General features: G+C 41.5%; 1 protein-coding gene across 1 annotated transcript; it reads right to left on the reverse strand.

Annotated features, from left to right (window-relative positions):
• Positions 1-1,201: 1,201 nt before the first annotated feature.
• Positions 1,202-5,180, reverse strand: LOC148024363 (pentatricopeptide repeat-containing protein At4g13650-like). Its single transcript, XM_087693983.1, has one exon. It carries the CDS (start codon positions 4,957-4,959, stop codon positions 2,584-2,586), a length of 2,376 nt encoding a protein of 791 aa, XP_087550109.1. The 5' UTR covers positions 4,960-5,180; the 3' UTR covers positions 1,202-2,583.
• Positions 5,181-27,745: the final 22,565 nt, after the last annotated feature.

The raw sequence follows: 27,745 nt of genomic DNA on the forward strand, positions 1-27,745 counted from the left end.
AAAAGTGTTCTATAGAGCTTCTGTGAATCTTTTGTTTTGTTCTATATGCTTCTATGAGTGTTCTATCGGATGAATGTTTAGCTTCAAAATGTTTTGCAATCTTGAAAAGAGATGAATGAAAGCTCTTTGAAGCTCAAAGAAACAAAAGAAGTAGGTGATGAAGACTTGAAGCGAAGGTTGTAGTGAGACAGTGATAGTAATGAGCTCTCAAGGGTCACTATAATGTCTATGGTGACCTTTCATGTAAAACATATCTTTTGGGAGGGTATCCATGATGAAGAGAGGATTATTAAGTGTTATTCTTTGTTATTCCAACGTATTATTGAGAGAAGCATATGTGTGAGAGGGAACCAACTTTCTGTGAAAAACAATTTATCTATATGAGAGAGAGAGAGAGAGAGAGAGAGAGAGAAAGACTATGAAGACAACAATATGCATACTATGTGATGAATTCCATTCAAATTTGATCATTTCTTTGTGTTCTTTTGGTTATTTGATGGTTTTTATGAAGAACATGAAGAATATATTGAAGATTTGTTGTGTAAAATTTGTGGACGAGTCACTATATGACGTTGAGTGAAGATTTGTGATCCTTGGTATTCTTTTTCTTATTGTGGTTGATTAAAGTATAAAGAACATGCTTGTTGGTGTGACAAGATAGATTTTATTGTGGTAGTTTCCCTATGTTCTTGGTGTTCCTCTTGGGGCTCCTGTTAATCATGTGTATAGGATGTTGACTCTATCCTAAGTTTTGTTAAGTACCATGCGTGATGTAAGGCTATGTTCTAGGGTTTGTCAAGCAACTCAACCATGTACAATATTTAACCGAGTGTGTTAAGCCTATAATGTCAAGTAAATGCTTCTTTTTGCAATTAACCATAATGATCAAATCAAATAAATTCCTTGATTTTAATGCCCTCAAGAAAATGACATAACATATCCAATACCATTCAAGGCAATACTCATGCAACAAAGCATTTTATCAAAACTTACGGGTCTAGTGAAGCATAGATTACCCTTGTCTCTTATAAAGCAATCTTCAATTTGATAGCAACCTTAGCGACTATTATTAAAAATATGGATGGGCTATTAATATTTGATTGTTTAAGGTCTATTGGCTTTTATACAAATCTGAATGGCTTCATCAATGGGTGTGACTAACTCAAAAGGTTTGCAATTATGTTTTTTGTGACCAAATTGCCAAAAAGTATTTCCATGAAAACACACATCAACCAAAACGGTTTTCCAAGGTCATTGCTGTAAAGAAGGCGGCTTCCAAGCCAAATTTTAAATAGGCAAACCCCTATGCATCTAAGGTATACAAATAATTCATGAGCCTACATTTAGCAGCAAATGCAAACCCTTTTCAGCTACATGAAGTATCCATAAACATGGCATGAAACATGTGTTCTTTTTTAACCTTATAAAGAGCGGAAGTTGAAATTGTACGCCACGATGATAGGTTGCGGTTTCTCCTTAGGTCATGTAACTCTGATATCAAGTTACAATTTGATTGTGTGGAGAGGGCTGCCATCATATCAATAAACAATCATATTGACACTACGGAACAACATACTAACAAAGATGACCTTTTTTGCAGCTTTATTCTTGTAATGATGTACAGAATTGCGGGGAGACCCCAAATGGGGCCATGCCCTACCAACTTTAGAGACCAAAGGTAGAAGGGCAATACACAGAACCTACTTCACTTAAGGAGTAGACATGTAAAAACTTTGCTGATGGAGATTTTACAACCCCTAGTAATTTGGTAGCAGTGATTATTTCAGGATATCATACATGCTAGCATTTGTTTCACTTCTACAATAATCTGTGATTGTCATGTACACACCAAAATTGTGTGTTGCCTGTATGTAGAGAAGGGTGGGGCATGAGACATGTCCTGGTCACTTCATTGTATGTATGATTGCTTTCCACATGTTGGAGAGAGGAAATCGAGCACATTCCATACGGTACTTTGTCATCTGCTGGTTGTATGACCATGGCTATGCTTGACCCGTGTTCCATTCTATCTCTTTGTGGTTGGCTGATTCACTCACCTACATGTTAATGTCTGTTGCCATCAAGGCCATAGCAGCATCCACACACTTTCCCCCAAGGCAGACTTCTTGGTTGACAGCATGCTTTATATGGTGCTTGCTACTTTATAGCAGGACAGTACTGTAGGGCATGTCACAGCATGAATCCAAGCAAATTCAAATTCAGGTGCAGCAACCAGTCCTAGAAAACCTGAGATAGCCAAGGCTCCCAGGTTCATGAACACTGCTGAAGCAACACTACCGGTAGTCTCCACAAGAAAATTTTCCGTGGTCAAAAACGTGGACATGGGTGGCATCTCTGACCACAGGTTTTTTGCTTCTCTGTTTCAGATATCAGTGTTATAACTTGATCTAGTCATCGCAGACTCACATGTTCTTAAAAGCTTATAGTTGCCCCTTCAGGTCTATTTATCAAAGGCATAGGCAATAGCCAACTTCTCTCTATGCTCAAAGAGCATGTCTTTCTTCACATTGTCAGAAATGATTTGTGATACCTGATCCACACTCGGAGAACCACCCTCCTGTGCTATTTTGCATGCAACGTCTTGTAGCTATATGCATGTATGCTATGTGGATACTTTGAATCCCCCACTAGAAAGGAATGAATTGTTCCAATGGCATCAGTCCACCAAGAACTTGTTGACTCCTTCAAACCCTTATTAGCCACTCGCATGACTTCAATCCTGTCTGCATCCTCTTCCAGGCCAACTGCAGCATAAATATTAGCCATACAAATGTAAGCACCAGTGTCATTTTTATCTAAACGGAGAGCATGATTGAAAGCCACTCGTCCAAGTTTAACATTTTTCCACTTTTGACAGGCACCCAGCAAGACCATCCAGACTGGACGATCATCACAAGATGGCATCCTGTTGATCACTTCTAAGGCCTTGTCAAACTCCCCTGCACGGCCAAAGAGATCGACCAGGCAACAGTAGTGACGTACGTCTGGTCTAATACCAAGTTTGGTGCTCATTTTGGTAAAATACATTTGGCCCTCATCTAGTAAACCTGAGTGACTGCACGCATTCAGCATGCAGACAAAAGAACTTGGGTCTGGGGACACACCCTCATGTTGCATCTGCTCAAAACAGTCCAACGCATTTCCAATCTGCCCATGTAAAGCATAACCTGTGATAAGGGCATTCCAAGTTATTGCATTCCGGACAGGAAGCTCATCCAACACTCCCTGTGCTTTGCCAAATGCACCACACTTGGCATACATATCCACCACAGCAGTCCCAAGCAGAATATCACTTTGCAACCAACCTAGTCTGACAATTTCATCATGAACTTGTTGGCCCTTGGCAAGTGCTCCTATGTCGGCACATGCTTTCAAGGCACAGATAAAGGAGACTGCATTGGGAGAGTGACCCTCAGATTGCATCTTATCAAAAGACTTTAGTGCTTCTTCACCTGGCCCATGCTGTGCATATCCAGCAATAAGTGCATTCCAAGAGACTACATCTCGACAAGGAAGCCCGTCCAGCACTCCTTGAGCTTTTCCCATTGCACCACATTTGGCATACATATCCATCAGAGTGTTCCCAAGGACAACATCCCTCTGCAACAAATCCAGTCTAGTGATTACATCATGAATTTTTTCACCCTTGAAAAGTGCTCCTATGTCAGCACACACTTTCAAGGCACAAGAAAATGTAATTGCATTGGGAGAGTGACCCTCACATTGCATCTGATCGAAAGACTTTAGTGCTTCCTCACCTAGCCCATGCTGTGCATACCCTGAGATGAGCGCATTCCAGGTTGCTGCACTCTGGACAGGAAGCTCGTCCAATACTCCCCGTGCTTTGTCAAATGCACCACACTTGGCATACATATCCACCACGGCAGTCCCAAGCAGAGTATCTCTCTGCAACAGACCCAGTCTCATGATGTCATCATGAATTTGTTCACCCTTGACAAGTGCTCCTATGTCAGCACATGCTTTCAAGGTGCAGGTAAATGTAACTGCATTGGGAGAGTGTCCCTCACGTTGCATCTGATCGAAAGACTTTAGCGCTTCCTCACCTTGCCCATACTGCGCATATCCTGTGATAAGCGCATTCCAAGTTGCTGCACTCCGGACAGGAAGCCCATCCAACACTTCCTGTGCTTTGCCAAATGCACCACACTTGGCATACATATCCACCAGGGCAGTCCCAAGCAAAATATGTCTCTGCAATAGACCCAGTCTTATGATGTCATCATGAATTTGTTCACCCTTGACAAGTGCTCCCATGTCAGCACATGCTTTCAAGGCACAGGTAAACGAGACTGCATTGGGGGCTTGACCCTCACATAGCATCTTATTGAAAGAGTTAAGTGCTTCCTCACCTTGCCCATGCTGTGCATATCCAGCAATTAGTGCATTCCAAGAGACTACATCCCGAAGAGGAAGCTCAACCAGCACTGCTTGAGCTTTTCCCATTGCACCACATTTGGCATACATATCCACCAGAGCATTTCCAAGCACAATGTTGCTCTGCAACAACCCCTGTCGGACAATTTCATCATGAATTTGTTTGCCCTTGTCAACCGCTCCTATGCCAGCACATGCTTTCAAGGCACAGGCAAAGGTGATGGCATCAGGAGAGTGCCCCTCAGATTGCATCTCATGGAAACACTTCAGTGCTTTCTCACCTTGCCCATGCTCTGTATATCCTGTGATAAGCGACGTCCAAGAGAAGACATCGCGAGCGGGGAGCCCACCGAGTACTTGCTGCGCTTCTGCGAGAGCCCCACATTTGGCATACATATTGACCAAGCTGCTGGCAAGGTAGAGGTCCTTTTCGAGCAACCCTAATTTGCAAATGTCTGCATGAAGGCTGGTTCCCTGAGGCACATCCTTCTGCTGTGCACAAGCCTTCAAGAGGGCCACGAGTCTCCTCTGCAAAGACCACATGAGCCTTTCCGTCTCCCATCAAAGGTCCTCCATCAATGGCCCTCATCTTCTGAGCTCTTCATCGATCCACAGTTGCCACTTTGTGCTTCAGTCAGGATATGGGTCTCCCTCAATCAGGCTATGGGTCTCCCTTAGAACTTGTGAGAAGGCACAAACGTTATGTTCCATGGAATGACTCTTACCTTGCAGTGTTATTCGGGGCACACAAATTCCATTGGACTCTTCTTAAGCGTGCAAATCAAGCAATTTGGACATATATTTCTTAAAATTTATAGTTTTTTTAAAATGTACCTTGCAAGCTAAAATCCCGCTAGATTTAAGTCTAATAGAAATCCTCAATGCTAACTTGCTCTTCGATAAGTTGTAAGACACTAGCTTTTTCAATACTGGATGCAAGTGTTATTGTCTCTCGTACCTCAACCAATGTTCACAAAAAACCACCTTTGGATTTCCTACTAATAAGTACTTTCAGAACCAATTGAGGATTTTCTATTAGTACTTAGATTTAGAAGGAGCGCCTCTTTACTTTCAAAGTTTTGAGCTAAAAGTTTTTGTATCTGCTACTACCAAAAATGTTTTTCATGAACAGTGACCTCAACTAAGAGACTATCGGCACCTCTTCCTTCATCCAAACTTAGAATCAACTTTGGGTCATATTTCTTAGGTTGCTAGTAGTTTTACAATTGGTCAATTTGCATAGAGAAATTCTAGAACAATTTTGCAACTCAATGTCTAGTGTTCCAACACGAAATCACAAGTAACTCTTGTGTTTTATTTTCAACGACCTATGATAACATTCATGATACACCATTATCTTTTTCTCCCATCAAGTCTATGAATGCCTGTCAAGCAAGGAGAGTATACAACACTATACCAACTCGTGGTTGTATACTCTGTCCCACTTGCTCATAGTAATCAATGCAAATCTAAGATGATTTGTAGACTAATTGAAAGTAGTGAACATGTAGTCTACATAAACTTTCAACCAATAGCCTATGCTAGTAGCTAAGGTTTTTAATATCAAATCATGATAAGTGGATCAACATTGTAAGGCAAAGCTAATAACTTTTTGGTTTGCCATAGGAAGGGATTAGCAATCCACTCACTAGTAACCTTTTAATAGTCAATTCAATTGGCAAGACCAACCAACCATGTATCACTATAGCTCATCCTGGATTAATGGAACGAATGATGATTAGAGTGGCCTCATAGGGGACATGTGATCATAACCTAAAGCAATCTAATCGTGTTTATGTCATACCCCTAGAGTGAACCAATGCACAAATTAATCCCACACTTGGTTCATAGAAAGTGTGAAATGAGGGGGAATTGGCTCAAACCCACTTCCCTAGCATAGTTATACATTGTATCCCTAAATGGGATTAGCTTGGGTTTTAAAACCTATTGAATATTCTACAAGTTTGAGTGTGTAACAACGTACCTATCTAAATGAATCTCAATGGCACGTATTTTCAATAGTCCATCAAAAAGTAATCAAGGTGACTACCATTTGGAACTCCTTAGGATAATCAATCATTTGTTTTAATTGATTAGTCTACTTTACATGGGAAGATTCCTGCCAATGGTTGGTTCAACCTCTAGCTTGGGATTGTTTCCCTCTCCACTCAATTCTTCCATTAAAACCATTTCACAAGTGGGATCTAGATTTCATGGGGCAATTCAAGCCTATTGCATCCTGCACTTAGAATAAATATATTGTGATAGCAACCGATTACTACACCAAATGGGTCAAGGCATGGGCCTTGAAGGGTAATTCTACTCAATAAGAAGCCATGTATCTGTTTAAAGATATTTTTACTAGGTGTGGCTATCTAATGCAATTGGTCACAATGATTGAGGTGCACATTTTGAACAAGGCCATCAAGTGTCTTATGGCCTTTTTCTTAATTATTCATAAGAAGTATTTGCCATATTATCCTCATGCCAATGGATTGGCTAAGTCCACTAACAAAACATTGTGCGAGATTATAACTAAGTTGATGGAGCACCATCAAAAGGATTGGGATAGCAAGCTTCCAACTACTATGTAGGCCTATTGGACATCTTTCAAAGTAGCTATAGCAAGCTTCCAGCTACTATGTAGGCCTATTGGACATCTTTCAAAGTAGCTACCAACATTTCTCCTTACAAGCTATCTTTTAGTCTAGAAGCTATTAGGGCACTAGAATTTTTGGAGCCTAGTCATCTCCTTCCAGAAGATTCTTTACCATTCTAGTTGGAAGCCATTTCTCAACTTGATGAAGATTGGATTTAGAGTGTTTATCTTTTGTCAAAACTTTAGTTGAGGCAAAAATACTAGACAAATCATATTTCTAAGATATGCTTCTTTAAGTATGGCCAAGTAAGTATTGGTTTTCAACACCCGAATGGGCAAACTTTTGGGCAAGTTGAAGTTCCAATGAAGCAATTTGTTTTTAGTGTTCCGGAGTGCTAAATCCAATGCCTTTTATTTGATGGATGTGTAGGGGAATCTTCTTTTGCATACAATGGATGGAGTTCAATTGCAGCATTACCATGAACATGTAAGGGAATCTTCTTCCGCATATAATGAGTGGATTTCGGCATTATTATGTTGATGGGTTGACTTTCCCATTCTTGATTTCTAACGGGTTGAGGCATCTCTTGATTCTACTACTACAAATTCTAATTCCTTCAATGTATCCAACCACCTAGCTTACCTTTTCACCCTAGAGAACATTCCTTGATCAAATAAAATGAGTTTTCCACTTGAGAGCTTGTAGTCTGAGCTTAAGCAAGTGGTGACCCACACCAGCAATGTGCACACCAAGTTTTTCCAACACCTAATGTTTTTGTTTTCTCTTTGTGGTGTGGAAAAGCCACAATGTTATGGCGATGCTTGTTCTTGAGGGTCAAGGAACTTCATTAAAAGTGGTGGTGGTTGCTAAGGAGCAATAGGATCCACAAGATACCTCCCACAATTTGACCATTACTATTGCTAGTGGTGTGCAAACCGCTGCTAAAGGGGAAGCTACTATGGTGGCTAAGGATACAATTGGATTTGAAGAGAAACTTTTTAACCAAGATCCTATTATTTCAATCAATGACCTACTCAAGAGAATCAACCCCAACTATCCAACACTCCCTTTGGTTTGAATACTAGCAAGATGGACTTCAAGTCCCATCTACCTATTAAAGACCTCCAACTAGAGTATTAAGCATACCAAGGTTGGGTCCCCTTCTACTTCTAAAGTCACTATTGTCAGCATTTTCTCCTGTGCCATAACCATTGCTGACATGACCCTAGCTCAATTGGCTCCTAGTAATGGTTTGTATGTTACCTTTCTAGAGAAGTTCAACATGGATAATACTTGATAGTGTCTAGCTTAACTAACCCAAGGCCTTGGCCATCACGCTATGGTACAATAGGATCTTGACGTGGTGTAATAGCAACTAGTGAGTGGAGCGGGAGAATGTAGAACTACACACTTAGGTTTATTCCTAGTAAGCAGAACTTTGGGAGCAATGGCTTCTAGTCTCACAAATTGCATCATGGGGGAACTTGCTTGAGCTATTACACCAAACATACAATATACACAAGAGAAATCTCACTCAAGAACATGAGAAGACAAATGAAGACCAAAACATTTTCTTGCTAGTTCCTTCTTCCTTTTGCAATGCAATGTACACAAAGTATATATAAGATACAACATAAAGGAAAGTGTCCTAGTACTTCAAACTGTGCATAACTAACTATACTAATCGACCAACACTATAACTATGACAGTTGTAGGTGGTTGTAACTAACCAAATATAATAAGTGATAAGTTTGTAGCCATATGAGGATCATAATGATCACCGACATGCTACATATAGAGGTACAAACCCATCTAACTAGGCGGTCAATCACTCATCAATGTCTACACATGTTGAGCTTGCCATCTCAACACTCCCCCTCAAAGTCAACTACATCTTTGCAACTCCAAGTAGGCTTCAAAATTTTCCAAGATTCTCTACACCCAATGCCTTTTGGAAAAGATTAGTGATTTGATATTGTGTATTGATATATATCAAGTCAATCTCTCCTACAACTACCTTCTCTCTCACAAAATGGCAATGTCAGTCAATTTATTTTGTCCTAGCATAGAACAATGGGCAACTAGCTAGCTATATACTACTCACGTTGTCACAATTAATGATAATTGGACCATCTCCTTACACATCCAACTAACCCAATAACTTTTACAGCCATACCACCTCACATGATACCATAGTAGTACCTTTATACTCACCTTTTGTACTTAGTAAAGCAATTGTTGGTTACTTTTGATGCTCCAAGTAACTACTACACTACCAAGGAAAAAATATGGTAGATCTTCTATAAAACTTGCTACCAATCCAATGCATCTGTGTACCCAAACAACTATACATCCTACTCATTGAGTGTCCTATGATTATGTGAACTCCATGTGTAAGTCATTGTTTGGACTTGCTCATGGAGGATATCGAATACCTTAATATGAGTCTGACTGCATCAAAATGAGGCTTCCTAAGTACTTGCATAAACTTACTCACAAGTCAACTACCATAGCTTGTCAAGAATCGTGTGGTGGGGGGACTTGCTTGAGATGCTATGCCAAACACACACTATATACACAAGAGGAAGCTCACTCAAGAACATAAGAAGAGAGATGGATGCCAAAACGTTTTCTTACTGATTTTTTCTTCTTCTTCCACACACTATACAATGTTTACAAAGTATAGATAAGATACAACATAAAGCAAAATGGCCTACTAAGCCAAACAGTGCATAACAGACTATCCTAATCGACTGGCGATATATCTTTGCCAACTGTAGGTAGGTGTGCAGACCCATCTAGCCGGGCGGTCCATCATCAATGTCCGCACGTGTTGAGCTTGCCATCTCAACACTCCCCCGCAAGCTCAACTCTATCTCTACAACTCCAAGTAAGCTCTTCGGAACTTTCAAAGCTTCTCTGCACCCAGTGCCTTTGTGAAAATGTCAGTTATCTGATCCTGTGTGCTGACATATACCAAGTCAATCTCTCTTGCAAGTACCTTCTCTCTCACAAAGTGGTAGTGAACCTCAATGTGTTTTGTCCTAGCATGGAACACTGGATTCCTAGCTAATTGTATGCTACTCATGTTGTCACAATGAATGACAACTGGACCATCTCCCTACACATCCAAATCACCTAATAACTTTTTCAGCCATACCATCTCACATGATGTCATAGCAGCACCTCTATACTCAGTCTCCATACTTGATAAAGCAATTGTAGGTTGCTTTTTGCTGCTCCATGTAAATACTGCACTACCAAATGAAAACATGAATCCACTAGTAGATCTTCTGTCTGACATACTACCAATGTGTATCCAAAAACCTATTCATCCTTACCTACCTCATAAAAAAGTCCATAATGTAAAGTGGACTTCACATATCTCGATATACTTCTAACTGCATCCAAATGAGGCTTTCTAGGCATATGCATAAACTGACTAACAAGGCCAATAGCATAGCTCAAGTCTGGCCTTGTGATAGTCATGTAAATCAAACTCCCTACCATCCTCTTGAACATAGTAGGGCCTTCTATCTCATCCCCAATGTCAGCACTCAACTTCACATTTTGCTCCAATGGTACTGAAAGAGGCTTACATGCTATCATACCATACTTGGATAACATATCCAAGCCATATTGCCTTTGTGATATTCATATACCATCATCACATCTCATCATCTCAATACCAAGAAAGTATCTCAGCTCGTCCAAATCTTTCATCTCAAACTTCTTCTTCAAGAAGTCCTAAACTTCAATAATTCCATTGTCACTATCACCTGTAATAATTAAGTCATCCACATAGATGACTATGATGACCAAACCTGCATCTCCCTTTCTCACATAAAGTGAGTGATCAGCATCAGAAATACAAAATCCAATATTGATAAGATACTCTCCAATCTTGTCAGACCATGCTCTAGGTGCTTACTTCAGCCCAAAGAGTGCCTTCTTTAACCTGCACACATATGTGGGATGCTCTAAATCCTCATAACTTGCTAGCTGCTCCATATACACTTCTTCTTGCAATTCACCATGCAAGAAGGTATTCTTAACACCCATTTGCTGCAAACTCCAACCTTTGGCTGTTGCCAAGGCAATCACGCACCTGATAGTTGCCATCCTAGCAACTGGACTGAATGTCTCTTCATAATCTATGCCATATGTTTGTGAATAGCCTTTTGCAACCAGCCTAGCCTTATACCTACTAACTGAACCATCTGCATTATATTTGACTTTGTAAACCCACTTACAGCCAATAGCTTTCTTACCCTTAGACAAGGGTGCCAAATCCCAAGTCTGGCTTCCAATGCATCCACCTCCTCATCCATTGCTGCATCCCAATGAGCATGACCAATATCATCCTCAAAACAAGTAGGCTCAACATCCTCAACTAGTTTCACTGTATAAGCATAATGGTGAGCTGCATAACCTTCAAAGACAAATCTTTTAATAGGGTATTTGACCTAGCTAGACCTCCGTACCACTGGATCATTCAATGGAGCATTTACATTACTATGAGCTCTCTATACACCTAGTGTCCTGACTGAAGGAATACCAAGCTCATCAACCAAACTCTCTGAAACACTAGAATCTCCATCAAATCCCAAATGACTAGTAGATGCATCATTACTATCCAGCAGTTTCTTCTTTCCTTTGTCTTTGCCTACAACACTTATAGATACACCTGAAGATGTGGGGCTACTCCTTAGTCTCCCAGACCAAGGGCTCACTATAGGTGTAGTACCAGATGATGTTTCTAGTCCACTAAGACTCCATGATTCTTGCTTTTCTTTCTGCACGTAGCGATCATGATCATTATGATCATCTAATACATCACTAGTAGGTGCTTACCAACTATTCATCTCATCAAAAATAACATCCCTGGTCACTCTAAACTCACATGTGACACGGTTATAACAATGATACCCTTTCTGATCTAAAGAGTATCCAATAAAAATACATTTTTCAGCCTTTGGATCAAGCTTCTTTCATAGCTCATCTGGCACATGAACATGTGCAATACATCCAAATATCTTCAAGTGTGATACATCAGGCTTCTTGCCAGTAAAGCATTCTTCAGGAGTCATCCCATGAACTGCAACTATGAGGGTTCTATTCATAATATAGATAGCAGTATGGACAGCTTCAGACCAAAAATGTTTTGGTATGTTCTTTTCAGCCATTAATGCCCATGCAACTTCTGCATTATGCCTATTTTTTCTTTCTGCACCCCATTTTGCTGTGGGGTATACCTGCAAGTAAATTTCATTTTTACCCCATGAGTCCTCAAGAAGCCACTAAGCTCGTTAGAGAAGTACTCTCCCCCTCCATCTGATCTCAAGCACTTCACTTTCAAGCCTGTTTCTGTTTCAACAATTACCTTGAAAGATTTGAAGTGCTCAAATACATTACTCTTTTCCTTCATGAAATATACCCATAGCTTCCTTGAACAGTCATAAATAAATGTGGCAAAGTATTTATTGCCACCAAGAGATACATTTTGTGTAGGCTCCCAAACATCTATATGCACTAAATCAAGTATATTTCTGCTCACTTCTCTATCATATGCAAGAAGAGTTGTCTTGCATGCTTACCAAATTGGCATGCCTCACAGACTTTATGCAATTCTGCAACTTTAAAAGAAGGCAACCATGTAACCAATCCTCTGGACTACATTAATTTTAGCCTTTGCACATTTTCACGTCCACCAATACGTTTATGCCATATTTCAATATCTACAACTACTCCTTTTCCTTTAGCATACATAGCAACATCCATTGCAGGAATTCTAGCATCTAAAGTGAACATGCGGCCAACTCTACTTCCTTTTGCGACCAACCTGCACTTATCGTTAAAGTCTTCTACAAAACAACCTTTTACATTGAATCGGACTTGCAACCCCTGCTCTACCATTTGGCCAACAGACACTAGATTCTTTGTGATTGATGGCACATGTAATACATCTGTCAAACTCTTTATCTGATCATCATAAAAGGACAAGGGAACCTTTCCAATGTGTGGAATTAGATGGCATGAATCATCACCCGTCTACACATAACCTGTGTCAAGATTGTGGGAGAGAAGGAAGGAGTCTCGCTTGAAGCTTTCTTGCTTGCACAATGGGGGAAGACACACAAGGGTGGAGGCTGAAAATGTTAGATATGATCAATGCCCCCACCCTCATTAGGTGCTACCAATGATCCATGGTGCTCAAAGTTGTAAGGCCCCCATTATGAGGAGAAGCCAAATGTGAGCCCGGACATTGGTTGAGTCCTGACTTGTATATCAGATGAGGTCTATGTGACCGGATGGCAAAAAGGTGACTGTTGTGGGTCTAATCTTTGGGTTAGACGGAGTGGTTAAGCTGGTAGCAACTCGAGGCACATTGCATTGAGTTGCGTGGTAAGGGAGTTAAAAGGGGCCCCTATTGTGGGGTCCGGGGGCCGCGGAAGCGGCCCCTGGCTGGGGGGTCCCAGGGGGGCCAGCGGCCCCCCTGGCGAGGGTCCGGGGGCAGCGCCCCCGGCCCGATGGTAAAGGGAATATTCCTTGGAATATTCCCTGGCCGACTAGTGGAGGCTCATATGGTAGGTCGGTCAGCAGGCCGACCTAACGACCTTCGCGGGCTATAAAAGCTAAACCCCTTCGCAGCCATCTTACACTAATCTTTCACCCAGTCAGAGTTGTTGTTCCAGCTAGCCTTAAGCTCTTCGCCTATCTTCTGTCTAGATCGCCATCTAAGCTTCACTCAGTGGAAGCGCACGGGTGGACAGAGCCATCTTTGTATCAGTTGTTTGGAGTTAAAGAATTTTACTGATTCTCCTCTTATCTGTTGTGTACTCTCTATCTCTTTCTCAGATTCTGTTCGCTGCGCCGTGTAATATTTTACAGAAAACAGTTTTCCTCTTCTTAGTTGTGTAAGCCAAAAGAACTCAAGTACAAAGAAATAGAAGAACCCTATATATGGGTCTCAAACCAAACTCAACTAACTAAGGTGGCATACTAACTGAGCCACGAACTAGAGTAGATAAGGATAGCTATCATGTAGCTATTATTCATGGGCGGTGTACCAACCGCGTCTGCAACTGACAAGTCGGTGACATAAATATACAACGGTCACCCTGGCGTATCACGAGTGGAGCTCGATATCTCAACACTCCCCCTCGAGCTCAATCCCAATTCCTGCACACCAAGCAGGTCTCTGAACTTGCGCAGCTTCTCTGCGCCCAATGCCTTCGTGAATATGTCAGCTACCCGATCTTCTGTGCTGACATAAACTAGATCAATAAGACCTAGTAAAACCCTCTCTCGCACATAGTGATAATGCACCTCAATGTGCTTTGTTCTAGCATGATAGACTGGGTTATTTGCCAAGTGTATACTACTCATGTTGTCACAATAAATGACAACTGGCCCATCTGTAGACTGATGCATATCATAAAGTAGCTTATGCAACCAAGCTACCTCACATGCAGCCATTGCTGCACCCCTGTACTCAGCCTCTGTGCTCGACAAGGCAACTGTAGGCTGTTTCTTGCTGCTCCAAGTGACTGCAGCACTCCCAAAAGAGAATACATATCCACTGGTAGATCGTCTATCAGAAATACTACCAGCCCAATCAGCATCAGTGTATCCATGCAACTGTATCTGAACCCCAGTCTCATAAAATAGTCCATACTGCAATGTGGACTTCACATACCTAAGTATGCGTCTAGCCGCATCCAAATGTGGTTTCCTTGGAGCCTGCATGAACTGACTTACCAATCCAACAGCATAGCTCAAATCTGGCCTGGTAATAGTCATATAAATCAAACTTCCTACTATGCGTCTGTACATAGTAGGGTCTTCTAGAAGCTCACCTGCATCTGTGCTCAGCTTCACATTTTGCTCCAAAGGAACTGAAATAGGCTTACAGCCTGTCATCCCATATTTGGACAGCATGTCCAATCCATACTGCCTCTGCAAGAGCTGTATCCCACTTGGTGATCTAATCACCTCAATGCCCAAGAAATAACGCAGCTCTCCCAAATCCTTCATCTCAAACTTCTGCTTCAATAGCATTTTCACATGAAGGATATCTTCATCACTGTCACCTGTCATAATCAAATCATCAACATAAATGACAAGCAGCATAATACCTTTCTCTGTTTTTCTCACATAAAGTGAGAAATCTGCCTTGGAAATCTGAAAGCCAATAGTGACAAGATACTGTCCTATCTTGTCAGACCATGCTCTAGGTGCTTGCTTCAAGCCATACAAGGCTTTCTTCAACCTGCAAACAAACTCAGGATGAACAGCATGCACATAACCTGGTGGCTGCTCCATATAGACCTCTTCTTGCAAATCACCATGCAAGAAGGCATTCTTTACATCCATCTGATGTAAAGACCATCCCTTTGATGCAGCCATAGCAATGACTGCTCTTACGGTTGCCATCCTTGCAACTGGACTAAATGTTTCTTCATAGTCAATGCCATATGTTTGTGCATACCCCTTGACTACTAATCTTGCCTTGTATCTGTTCACAGAACCATCAGCATTGTGCTTCACCTTATAAACCCACTTACAGCCAATTGCATTCTTACCTTTAGGCAAAGGTACTAACTCCCATGTAGCATTTGCTTCCAAGGCATCCATTTCTTCATCCATGGCTTTCTCCCATTTTTCTTTTCCCATGGCTTGCTCAAAAGATGTGGGTTCTGGTTCCTGTATCACTTTGACCATATATGCATAGTGAATGGCTGTAAATCCATCATATTTCAGCCTATCCACAGGATACCTAGCTCTCGTAGACCTGCGCAAAGTAGGTTCACTCCCAGGTGCTCTCAAAACATCCCTGGTCTTCCTTACTCCAGGTGTAACAATAGAAGGAATACCCAACTCATCATCAATGCTCTGTTCTGAGCCACTGGATTCACCATCCACATAAGAGTGACCTGCATTCACATCAAACATGGGCTGATCAACCTTCTCTTTTCCTTTTCGTGATACCTGCATACCACTATCTGCATTGCTTTGAGAAGATTCTCCTGATCTCAATCTGCCTGTCCATGGCGAAGAATGTGAACCACTGCTAGAGGACGCTCCAGGTCCACTAATATTTTGTGACTGCTGCTGTGAATTCTGTGTAGCATTACCATTTTGTGCATCTTCATCATCAATCACATTTACTGGTTTATACTAGCTACTCATCTCATCAAAAACAACATCTCTGCTCACTGTAAACTTACGAGTAGAAGGGTTATAGCATCTATACCCTTTTTGCTGCAGAGAGTAACCAATAAAGATGCACTTCTCAGCTTTTGGATCCAACTTGGATCTCAGCTCATCTGGCACATGTACATAGGCAATGCAACCAAAAATTTTCAAATGAGAAATATCTGGTTTCCTACCAGTATACCTCTCTTCTGGAGTCATTCCATGTATTGCTGCAGTGGGAGTCCTGTTCATTATGTAGACTGCTGTAGCAACTGCTTCAGCCCAATAAAAATCTGGCAAGTCTTTTTCATTGAGCATGGCACGAGATACCTCTCCAATATGCCTGTTTTTCCTTTCTGCAATTCCATTTTGTTGTGGGGTATAACTGCATGAATATTGCTGCTTTATGCCATGCTCCTGCAAGAACTTTGCAAACTCATTTGAGAGGTACTCTCCCCCTCCATCTGACCTCAGGCATTTTATTTGCAGACCTGTTTCTTTTTCAGCCATAGCTTTAAGGGTTTTGAAATGCCCAAAAACTTCACTTTTCTTTTTCATAAAATACACCCAAACTTTTCTGCTATAGTCATCAATAAAAGTGACAAAATAATGACAGCCTCCAAGAGATGCAGCTTTAGTAGTCCACACATCAGAGTGGATTAATTCCAATGGCTTCTCACTCTCTTGAACATGTCTAGGAAATGGTTTCCTTGCCTGTTTTCCAAACTGACAGGCTTCACATACCTTATGCATTTCTGCAACCTTGAATTTGGGCAATCCTGCAACAATATTTTGGGCCTGCATTGATTTAAGTCGCTGTACATTAACATGACCAATGCGTTTATGCCAGATATCAATATCTGCAACTACACCGGTCCCATGTGCAAACATTGCTGCACTCAATTCAGACATGTCTGCATCCAATGTAAACATTCTGCCCTTCTTCTTTCCTTTTGCTATCAAGCGACCTTTATTTTTCATATCCTCAACAAAGCATCCATGAGGATTAAATCTGACCTGCAAGCCCTGTTCAACCATTTGACCAACTGAAACCAGATTCTTGGTGATATTCGGGACATGAAATACATCGGACAGGTATTTCTTTTTCCCACCCTGCATAGACAAGGGAATTTTTCCAATCTGCACAATAGGATGTGCAGTATCATCACCAGTCTCCACAAATCCTGGTTTTTCCATTTTCCTTGCATCCTCCATCCATTCTGCATGACCTGTCATGTGGTTTGATGCACCTGAGTCAACATACCATACATCATTGCTTTCTTCTGCACTTGTCATAGAATTGTTCATGTGCTGCACCATGAACAAATGCTCATTTCTGTCATCACCCTGTCTACTAGAAGATGCATAATTCCCTTGTTGCAGTTTTCCATTCATGATGTCATTCTGCTTTTTATAGCAGTCTTTAGCCATATGACCCATTTTACCACAGTAGTAGCATTCAACATTACTGTTTGCATTTTGGCCTCTTTGCCATCCACCACGACCTCTTTGGCTCCCCCTGCCTCTAGAGTTACCACGTCCTCCTCCATAGGACTGGTTTTCTTGAGTTTGCTGCATATTCTGATTTCTGCCACGGCCTCCAAATCGGCCTCCTCTACCTCTGCCTCTACCTCTTCCAGCATTTGAGTAGAAGACAGCTTCTTTTGAAGTTCCTCCTGAAGAAGATGCACCGCCATTTCTCTGTTCCTCAGAAATTAGAAGAGCAATCAACTCCTCAAAATCAGGAAATCTTTCACGAACTGAAATGGATGTCCGAAACTGTGCATAATCCTTTCCTAGACCATTCAAGGTCACGGAAACTAAATCATCATCTTCCACTGGCGACCCAATGGAAGCAAGTGCATCTGCAATCTTCTTCACCTTCATGTGGTAGTCGTTGATGCTCATACTTTCTCTTTGCACATTATGCAACTCTTGCTTGAGCTGCATTTTCCTGGCTTGCGTATTTGTGCTATACATTTTTGACAAAGTATCCCATGCCTCCTTTGGCGTACTTGCATCCTGAATATGCACAATCATAGAGTCTGAAATACTGATAGACAGCCAATACATAACTTTCCTGGCTCTCTCATGCCATGTTTTAAATGCCTGCATTTGTTGTTGATTGGGAACATCAGGAAGAACTGGTTCTTCTTCATTTCCTGCAACAAATTCCCATTATCCTTTTTCCATAAGGAAATTCGTCATTCTAAACTTCCATGCCTGGAAGTTGTTCTTGTCAAGCTTTTCAGTGACAATCTGTGAAAGAGAATCAGACGCCATTACAGAATACTGCAAGAAATTCTGTCACTGCAAAAAACACAGCTTCACCCTCACAAGGGCAAATCTGCAAAACTGGCGAAAGTGGTATTTGACCACACAGTCACTTCCTAGTGACGATTTTGCATAAACAGGAACCAAGGATGATTCTGAAACTCCCAATGTCTCTGCGCACAAGCATACGATGCAATTTCTACAGTAACTTTTCACCGACCTGTAGAACAGTGGTCGCACAGCATAAAACTGAGCCTTTTCTTGAGTGCGTGCAGAAAACTTCCGTCTGCAAAACAGGCCCCGAAATGGCCTCAAATCAAAAAAACAAGGTCGCTGAGGGCTAAAGCCCTCACCCGCAGCATATACTGCCCTCTTGCTTCACCGCGAAGGGCGTCTCAACCTGAGACAATGCACTCCTGCAATTTCCGGCTGTGCTACCTGCAGAGATCTGCTCCCAAAACAGGAAATGAAAGCAACACTGCTCCTCTTACCAGACCACCGCGAGCTTGGCTTGCTTTCTTGAGCTCCTTACCACGAACAAGGCTCTGATACCATGTCAAGATTGTGGGAGAGAAGGAAGGAGTCTCGCTTGAAGCTTTCTTGCTTGCACAATGGGGGAAGACACACAAGGGTGGAGGCTGAAAACAGTTTTCCTCTTCTTAGTTGTGTAAGCCAAAAGAACTCAAGTACAAAGAAATAGAAGAACCCTATATATGGGTCTCAAACCAAACTCAACTAACTAAGGTGGCATACTAACTGAGCCACGAACTAGAGTAGATAAGGATAGCTATCATGTAGCTATTATTCATGGGCGGTGTACCAACCGCGTCTGCAACTGACAAGTCGGTGACATAAATATACAACGGTCACCCTGGCGTATCACGAGTGGAGCTCGATATCTCAACAACCTGGATTTTGTAAGTCCTACATCTCTCCAAACCATTCAACATGACTGGTCATATGATTAGATGTACCTGAATCGACATACCATACATCATCATGTGTCCCCTTTCTTGTAACTGCATTTTTCATATACTGCATAACAAATAGATGGGCATTTTTGTCTTCATTCTGTCATGAAGACGATGCATAGTTTTCTTGTTGCAATTTACAACTGCGAATATCATTTTTCTTAGCATAAAATGTGCTGCAATATGACCTATCTTGCCACAATAATGGCAAACGATAGTAGAATTTCCAGAACCTCTATTCTGCTATCCACCTCTTCCTTTAGAGCTCCCCCTGTCTCTAAAGTTTCCTGGGCCTCCTGAAACTTGCATTTCACCAAATTGCTGATTGAACCTATTTTGCTGGTTATCGCCAGCATGACCCATACCACAGCCTCCCGAAGAGGATCTACCACGTCCCCTTCCTGAACTTGAGTAAAATTCTTGGACCTGTTCACCATTTCTTTCAGATGAGTCACCCTGCATATTGATCTCTTTGGTAATCATGAGAGAGACCAACTCATCAAAATCTGGAAATGGCTTCCCTACGTATACTGAAGTAACAAATGATTTACATGCCTTCTCATTATTAAGTCCACTAGTGGATGAAACCAAATCATCATCATCAGGCATTGCATCAATAGTTGCTAAAGCATCTGCAATGCTCCTCACCTTCAATACATACTCATTGACAAACATTTTCCCTTTCTTCAATGTATGCAACTCTTGCTTGAGTTGAATCTTTCGTGCCTTTGTATTTACTAAAAACATGTTCTCAAAATTTGTCCAAGCTGCAAGTGAAATTTTTGCATTCCTGATATGTCCTAGCATAGTATTATCAATGACTGCAAATAGCCAATACATCACCTTTTTGTCTTTTGCATTCCACTCTTTCCATGTCTTTAATTCATCTGCAGTTGAAGGGATACCCAGCTCTGGCTCCTTTTCTTCACCTAAAACAAACTCATAAAGGCCCTTTCCAATGAGGAAGTTTGTCACACGAAACTTTCATGAAGGGTAGTTGTTCTTGTCGAGCTTCTCAATAATGGGATTATCACAAAAAAGAATACAACACAGTAAGCTAGTCTTCTGCAACCTTTCACAACAAGTGCACAACAATACACCAAGCAATCTTTTTCACTAATTGCTCAATAGTACATGTAATTTGAAACCTATTTGCAAATAAACCTTATGTTTGCTTCCTGAAAAACACCTCAAAAATTATAGATTCAAAGTTTGTAATTTGTGCATCCACTTTTGGTCAATAGAGTCAAAATCACAGTGTACCTTGAATCTGCTATTCGCAACCTTGCGGCTCTACAACGGGGCCAGAACCGGCCTCAGATGCCCAAAAAAACTACAGAATATATAGTGCTCTGCTTGCACACCAAATCTCACAGCAATCTGAGATTTTCACTCTACCCTACTTCCGGTGCCTCCACAGGCACTATCCAAGAGAAAGAGTGGAAGAATGGAAGAGTTTCTTACCCGTTGCTTGCTTGCTCAAACCTTGCTTCTATTCCTTCACTTCAGTCTTCAAAATCAGCCTCTCTCAGTGGTGTGGCTCTGATACCATGTCAAGAATCATGTGGTGGGGGGACTTGCTTGAGCTACTGCGCCAAACATACACTGTATACAAGAGGAAGCTCACTCAAGAACACAAGAAGAGAGATAGAGACCAAAACGTTTTCTTGCTAATTTTTTCTTCTTCTTCCACACACTATATAATGTTTACAAAGTATAGATAAGATACAACATAAAAAGGAAAGTGGCCTACTAAGTCAAACAGTGCATAACAGACTACACTAATCGACTGGCGCTATATCTTTGCCAGCTGTAGGTAGGTGTAATAAACTAAATATAATAAGTGACAAGTCAGTGGCCATGTGAGTATCATAATGACCACCAACGTGCTAAGTGTAGATGTACAAACCCATCTAGCTAGGCGGTCCATCATCAATGTCCGCACATATTGAGCTTGCCATCTCAACATAGCTTAGGTTTGGCCTTAAGATTTTCATATAGATCAAACTTCCTATTATCGACCTAAACATAATAGGGTCTTTTATCTCATCCCCAATATCAGCACTCAACCTTACATTTTGCTCAAATGGCATTGAAAGAGGCTAAAATGTTGTCATACCATACTTAGATAACATATTCAAGCCACATTACCATTGGGACAACCATATACCATGTGCAGATTTTATCACCTCAATGCCAAGAAAGGATCTCAGCTCACCTAGATCCTTCATCTCAAACTTTTGCTTCAAAAGGACCTTGACATTAACAATCCCATTATCACCATCACCTATAATAATCGAGTCATCCTCCACATAGATGACTATGACAACCAAACTTGCATCACTCTTTCTTACATAAAGTGACTGATCTGCATCTAAAACACAAAAGCAAATATTGACAAGATACTCTCAAATATTGTTAGACCATGCTCTAGATGCTTACTTTAGCCCATATAGCACCTTCTTTAACCTGCACAAATATATGAGTGAAAGGTGAGAAGGATCAAAGCTTGCTTGGAAGAGCTATGGCAGGAGAGCAAGAGTAAGAAAGAGAGAGAGAGCAAATGGGAACTCCAATAATCACAATGTGTGACTGGCCTTCCTTTATTTAAATTGTCACTAAAAGAATAAATAATAAAGTGACGGTGACAGGCACCTACCACCTGTAGTGTATAGTGGCGGGTACTGTGAGTGTAGTAATACACAGGCGGCTAGGCCGAGGCACCTTTACCCCTAACAACCTCCCACTTAAAGGAAAATATGCCCTAGTGAGGAGTGAAGAGAAAAAAAGAAAAGACAGTACAATGTACACATGTACAACATGATGAGGAAAAACATCATCTCATCCAACGCCCATTAATCTCTTGAGGAAGGCAAAGCGCTCAGTAGTGAGGCTTTTTGTGAGTAGATCTACAGGATTTTTGTCAGTGGAGATCTTGACAAGATCAACAGACTTGTTCTCCACGACCCCACACATGAAGTGATACCTCATCTCAATGTGTTTTGTCTTTGCATGGAAGACCGGATTCTTGGCTAGTTGAATAGCACTAATAGAATCCGAATGCAGTGTAGGTAAAGCATCAATCCCAAGGTCATGAACCAAACGGCCCAACCATATGGCCTCCTTGTAAGCCTCAGTGGCTGCAACATACTCGGCATCAGTGGTAGAGAGAGCCACACACTTTTGAACCCTGGACATCCAAGAGACAGCACCTCCAGCATAGGTGAATACATAGCTAGAAGTGGACTTCCTACTATTTACATGTCCTATATAATCGGAGTCTGTGTACCCCACAACTCCTGTATCTTGGCTACCATAGCAAATACATAGATATGTTGTGCCCTTCAGGTATCTCATGATACCCTTCACGGCATCCCAATGCTTCTTACTAGGTATAGCCATATAGCGAGACACAACACCAAGTGCAAAGAAAATATCTGGTTGAGCGGCTATCATGGCATACATCAAACTGCCCACGGCTGATACATAAGGGATCTTGGCAAACTCGGCTCTCTGCTCTCATCTGTTTGCGAACAATCAGCCTATGAGACCTTCACATGAGAAGATAATGGACAGCCAATAGGCTTGACGTCCTGCATGAGAAAACACTCAAGGACTTTATGAATGTACTCCTTCTATGAGAGGTAGAGTAGTCCTCCCTGATGCCTGTCACGCTTAATGCGCATACCAAGAATGTGAGAGGCTTGTCCCAAATCCTTCATCTCAAAGATCTTCTTCAACTGAGATTTAAGAGCATCCAGTTCATCATGAGCTTTTCTTGCTATCAACATATCATCCACATAAAGTACCAAAATAAGCAATGAGCCATCACAAGCTTTCTTCATGTAAAGACATGGATCCATAGCACTCCTGTTGTAGCCTTGTGACTGCATAAAGGCATCAAACTTATGATACCACTCCCTAGGTGTCTGCTTCAAGCCATAAAGACTTCTCTTCAACTTGCATACTAGGTGCTCCCTGCCAAGTTCTGCAAAGCCCTTGGACTGCTCCATGTATATCCCATCATGCAAATCCCCATGCAAGAATGCAATCTTGACATCCATTTGATACATGTCCAAGTTAAGTTGCACGGCTAAGGCTAAAACCAAGCATAGGGTAGTCATCTTGACCATGGGAGAAAAGACTTCATCAAATTCAACTCCATGCTCCTATTTAAAACCCTTAGCAAGAAGTCTTGCTGCCTTATAAGCCGGGTTGGGGTGTCCAGGGGTACTTTTCAGCTTGTACACCCATTTGCATAGCAGAGTCTTCTTGCCAGCAGGCAAGGAAACCAAATCCCAAGTCATATTCTTATGCAAGGAGTCTATCTTAGACTACATAGCCCTCTCCCCCAGGAGTGACTATAACCCCTGCGCATAGCCTCATCATAGGTGAGAGACTCATGCATCTATAACCAAGACATAATGCATTGAGGGCTCAAATTGACAGATGATTTTTGACACGGAGAAGTGCTTAAAAATAGCCAAAAATTCTGAATTTCAGGGGAAAAATAGACTTCTTGAAGGCGGTGACTGCAATTAGTACGATTTTAAGCGGCAATGCCCAAAAGTGCTTTAAAGACCCATCGAGCGGCGGTTGGGAAATTTTCATAATTTTTTTTATGGTCAGACGGGACTTCTGGAGATGCCCGGTAGTGGGGGACTTTGAGATGAATGACTAAAATTTTTAGTGGCCAAATCCGAGGCCGGACGTGGGAGATAGGCCGGAAGGGAGGCCAAGGGCCAAAAGGGCTAAGTGTAAAAGAGCTTTAGCCCAAAGGATGTGACCAATTTTTTCAGGCGTATCCGAAAATGGCCACCATGCTTGGAGATGGCGACAATTTTGTGGAAGGGGTGTTGCAGAGCTTCAATGCACACCCCCCAATAGATTACATACCTGATCTCCCTCTTCTCTATGCTCCCTATCACCGGTCTCCGCACATGAGATGGCTGCCTGAAGATGGAGGATGAAAATTAGTATTTCTCTCTCCTCCCTCTCTCTCTTTCAAGAGGCAATTCATGTGGGAAGAATTAAGAAGAGAACTGGTTAAAGGATGCTTGTCCGGCATGGTACCGGATCACTCCCGGATCGATGGAGGGCTAGAGTTGGCTATTCGGAGGAGGGCTGAGCCTTGAATGAGGGCTGATTTGCAGTCCCGCATCAGATTTTAAAACCTACAAAGAAGAAAAAAACTGATAATTCTATTTTACAAAGGAAAAATGTTTTTTTTTTTAAATATTTGATTGAGCCAATGTTGTTCTTATGGAGTGAAAATTGGTAGACATGCTATTTACTATTTTTTCTATGCTTGCATAGTGAAAAAATAAGAAAACATAAAGTCAAAATACTGGAAATAATTTTTTGAAACTCGTAAAATACGTTTTCTATGAGAAAAATGGATTTTTTAGTGTTTTCGGGTGGGATAAACCAATACACATGGGATAAAATGCTAGTAAAATCTATATTTCTATTGTTCTAAGAATCAAGAGCCACAGATCTAAAAATATATCAATATTTTTATTGGAAAAATAGATAAAAATGGGAAAAAATAAGAGAAAAATAGGAATATACTTTTAAAAAATACGAAAAAATATAATAAGTGGTTGTGGATGTATGGTAGGGACAAAGCATGAGGTTTGGCCTCAGTTTTCCCTATCTTTTTGTCACATTGTGTGATTTATTGCTTTTTATACATTAAACCATGACAAAACAAACCTCTATACACCTATGCAACGAAGCAAAATTTAAATGGTGAGGGGAGGGAGGATTTTGTGCAACAGTTTGAGGGCCGAAATAATACAAATTCTGATTGTTGTTTTTTCTATGCATGCATTTAGGAAATGGCCTATTTGGAAATAAGGGATCTAGTAGCACAAGGTCAGCCTTGGTGCTAGATTCTTGCAACGAAGCATATACGTATTAGTTGGAATTTATGAAAAGATTGTTTGTGTACTAGCACATAGGCTGATTTCGAAACATAACTGTTTGTGCACAATGAGACATCCACTATTGCATCGATCATACTTGTGGTATCAACTCCTGGAAATGCATAGTAATTGTTTGAATTATAGTTGGCCCACGCTTGAGAGGGTGAGATTCTCCTTGCCGTAGGTTAGTTGTTCGTTTCTTGGAGGAAATTATTGGTGAGGAAACATGGTATCTCCTAGATCTCACTAAAAGAAAGGAGTCTTGTGCGAATGTGTTTATATGTAAAAGCAGTGCATCGAGGGGCCAATCCCCAAGATGTAGGAGAGCTATAGTGGGACCACGACAATTAGCTGATGGGGTGCCTTCTATGTCTGTGATACGTGGCACGTATTGCCAATATGTGTGGGATACTCCCTTTGAGGGGTTTTGGGAAAGGTGTCGTTGGACTCTTATCTAGCTACAAATGCAATATTAGATGTATCTAGTGTACATTTAGTTATTACAGACACTTCTAGCTTGTGAGGCTGTGTGGTGGTGGAGTTGTCTGTTGTGTGCATGAGGTTCGGCTAGTGCCATAGCCAGTGCCGGCCCATTTTTGGTTGGTCCCATCACAAATCTACTAGGTGGATGTCTATCTCTAGTAGACTATCTCACGGCATGCTCTGTTACCTATCCAACACCCTCGCCATGTGTAGCAACTGCTAGTGCAAGGGTGACCATCTGGCTCTGTAGGCTGTACTAGAGTACGAGGCTCCTCCTGGAATATAACACTACATATGTCTACCACCTTCTTAGGTTGCCAATGCATCTTGTCTTCATGGAAGTCTATATCATGGTTGCGAGTGACTTTCCACGGCTAGGGATCCCAGAGGCGGTAACCCATCTCTCCTGTATCTCCATAGCCAAGGAAAATGCATTTGACACTTTTAGGATCCAGCTTACTATGCTTGTCCTTGGGCACATGGCAGCATGTCTCACATCCAAAGACACGTAGATGCGCATAAGATAGAGGTTTCCTAATCCATACCTCCTCTGCAACCTGAAAATCCAAACCACTAGAAGGTGATCTATTTATGATATGCATAGTTGTACTGATTGCCTCAACCCAAAAACTTTGTGGTAGGCCTGCATGGCTAGGCATACTGCGTACACGTTCTTGGATGGTTCTATTCATCCGCTCAGCCAAACCATTCTAGGATGGGTTATAGGGGGTGGTCAACTAATGCTTAATACCCCTCTCATCACATAGCTGCTCAAAGGCACGTGACACATATTCTGCCCCATTGTCAGTCCTAAGGAATTTCAGTCTATGCCCAATCTGGTTCTCAACCAATGCAAGCCATCTCTGAAACACATCTGACACCTAACTTAAGCTTAATGGGATAAGCCCAAACTTTACGTGAAAAATTGTCAATAAATGTCGCAAAATACTTTGCACCACCCATAGACTGACAGGGCCTTGGGCCCATAGACACTCGAATGTACCAATGCTGAGGGCCCACCCATGCATGTCTTACCAAACTTCTTATGTGTATCCCTAGTCTGTCTGCCATAAAGACAATGCTCACATGAATCAAAACATGAATAGTCAAGGGGCGGTAACTATTGCAAAACTAGAAAGCATTTTCATTCCCTTCAAAGACATATGGCCCAAACGGGCATGCCGAAGAGATACATGTGGGATGGAATCCACTAACAAAACATGGTCAATAAAGGACACATCAACGACAAGAGGATAGAGGTTGCCAACCTTGGCACCTCTAGCAAGCACAAGTTTGCTGCCACGGGTGATCTTCCAAGCAGAATCCCCAAAAGAGACATGAAACCTAGCATCATCAAGCTGCCTTGCAGACATAAGATTGCATGTAAGCACAGGTACATGGCATACATCCTATAACACAAAAGTACTGCTAGTAGAGAACAACAACCATACATCCCCAATACCAATAATAGCGAGTGACCTATAATTACCTAAGTGAACTGAAATAGAGATAGTGTGGTAGGAATGGAATGACTCACGACATGGTGTAACATGAAATGAAGCACCAGAATCCAAAAACTAGCATTGCGCATACATAGAGTAAACCTCAGTCACGCATAGCATCACAAGAACCAGTTGCTAGTATGTACTCCCCATTGGAGTCAGCAGTTTGCATGACATTTATTTCCTCAATTTTCACAGTAGATTTTGTAGGCATAATGCTGCGATCAGAGGATTTTTCATGTACTTTGTCTTTCCCATTCTCTTTGCGCTTCTCATTGCACAACTCATGACCATGTGGGCGTATATGACCCTTGATGACATGTCACATTAGCATTTCTCCCACGAGACTTACTGCGTGACTTACCACGTGACTT

This window comes from Lygodium microphyllum, chromosome 15 (assembly GCF_053477565.2).
Source record: "Lygodium microphyllum isolate KBCC chromosome 15, Lygodium_microphyllum_v1.1.10, whole genome shotgun sequence".
Lineage (NCBI taxonomy): Eukaryota > Viridiplantae > Streptophyta > Polypodiopsida > Schizaeales > Lygodiaceae > Lygodium > Lygodium microphyllum.